At 48.3% G+C, this 1,021-nt stretch overlaps 1 protein-coding gene across 1 annotated transcript in view; it reads left to right on the top strand.

Moving 5' to 3' along the window:
• Positions 1 to 1,021, top strand: part of PKNOX2 (PBX/knotted 1 homeobox 2) — a 23,289-nt gene that overhangs the window by 222 nt on the left and 22,046 nt on the right. Inside the window, 1 exon segment of the mRNA XM_009084286.1 lies at positions 945 to 1,021. This exon segment is cut by the window's right edge and continues 1 nt beyond it. Coding sequence (XP_009082534.1) covers positions 945 to 1,021 — 77 coding nt within the window.

A 1,021-nucleotide genomic window follows, 5' to 3' on the forward strand; every position in this document is an offset into this window, starting at 1 on the left:
GGGCGGGGGCAGCCACCATGTCCCTGGGCAACCTGTGCCAGTGTCTCACCACCCTCACAGTAAAAAAATTGTTTCTCACATCCAACCTGGACTTTCCCTCCTTCAGTTTGAACGTGTTACCCCTATTCCTATCACTGCAGCTCCTAACACAGAGCCCCTCTCCAGCTCCTTGTAGGCCCTTCAAATATGGAAAAGTTGCTCTGAGGTGTCCATGCAGTCTTCTCTTCTCCAGGCTGAACAGTCCCAACTCCCTTAGCCTGTCTTCACAGGGGAGATGCTCCAGTCCTCTTAGCAACTTCGTGGCCTTCTCTGGACTTGCTCCAACAGTTCCATGTCCTTCTGATGTTGAGCACACCAGAATTGTGTGCAATATTCCAGTATTGACCTAAAATCATTGGAATTTTGTGGTAAGCAGTTTGTTCCCAGGATGATTTGTCCCAATAGATTCCCGTGGTGTGGGTGATCTGGGGCAGTTAGAAAATAAGAAAAGGGTGATGTTTTTGGCTGACTTCATGACTCATTGCTGGGCTTGGCCAGTTGGAAGAGGCTCCCATAATTTTGGAAGAAAGCTGCAAGTGGCTGTGTCTAGACACTAATACCTGCTTTGAAAGACTCTTGGCAAGCTGCAGCATTGCAGCTGATTTAATCTGCGACTGCTGCGAAACATCCCTTCCTTATTTACCCTCAGTAAGGCTGGAGGGATTTTTAGCTGTCTTTTCTCCAAGTGTAAAAAGTGAGGAAAAAGGTAGTGAAAACCTAAACCTGTTCTTTCCAGGCTTAGAGGAAATGCAGCTATATTTTTACCTCTCCAAACCATCCTGCTCAGAGCTATCGCAGCTCTGCCTCCTCCTGAAATTCCAAAATCCTTTGAAATTCATCAGAAAAGTGCAACAAACCCTATTTTTGTTCTGTTTTCCTTTTTCCCCTCTCTGTTTTATTCCCAGATGACAGCCACAGCCCAGCAGCCCTCCAAGGCCCAGCCCGTGCACCTCGCCACGCCGGCGGCAGCCGCCAGCACTCC

This window comes from Acanthisitta chloris, unplaced genomic scaffold (assembly GCF_000695815.1).
Source record: "Acanthisitta chloris isolate BGI_N310 unplaced genomic scaffold, ASM69581v1 scaffold22260, whole genome shotgun sequence".
In the NCBI taxonomy this organism is placed as follows: domain Eukaryota; kingdom Metazoa; phylum Chordata; class Aves; order Passeriformes; family Acanthisittidae; genus Acanthisitta; species Acanthisitta chloris.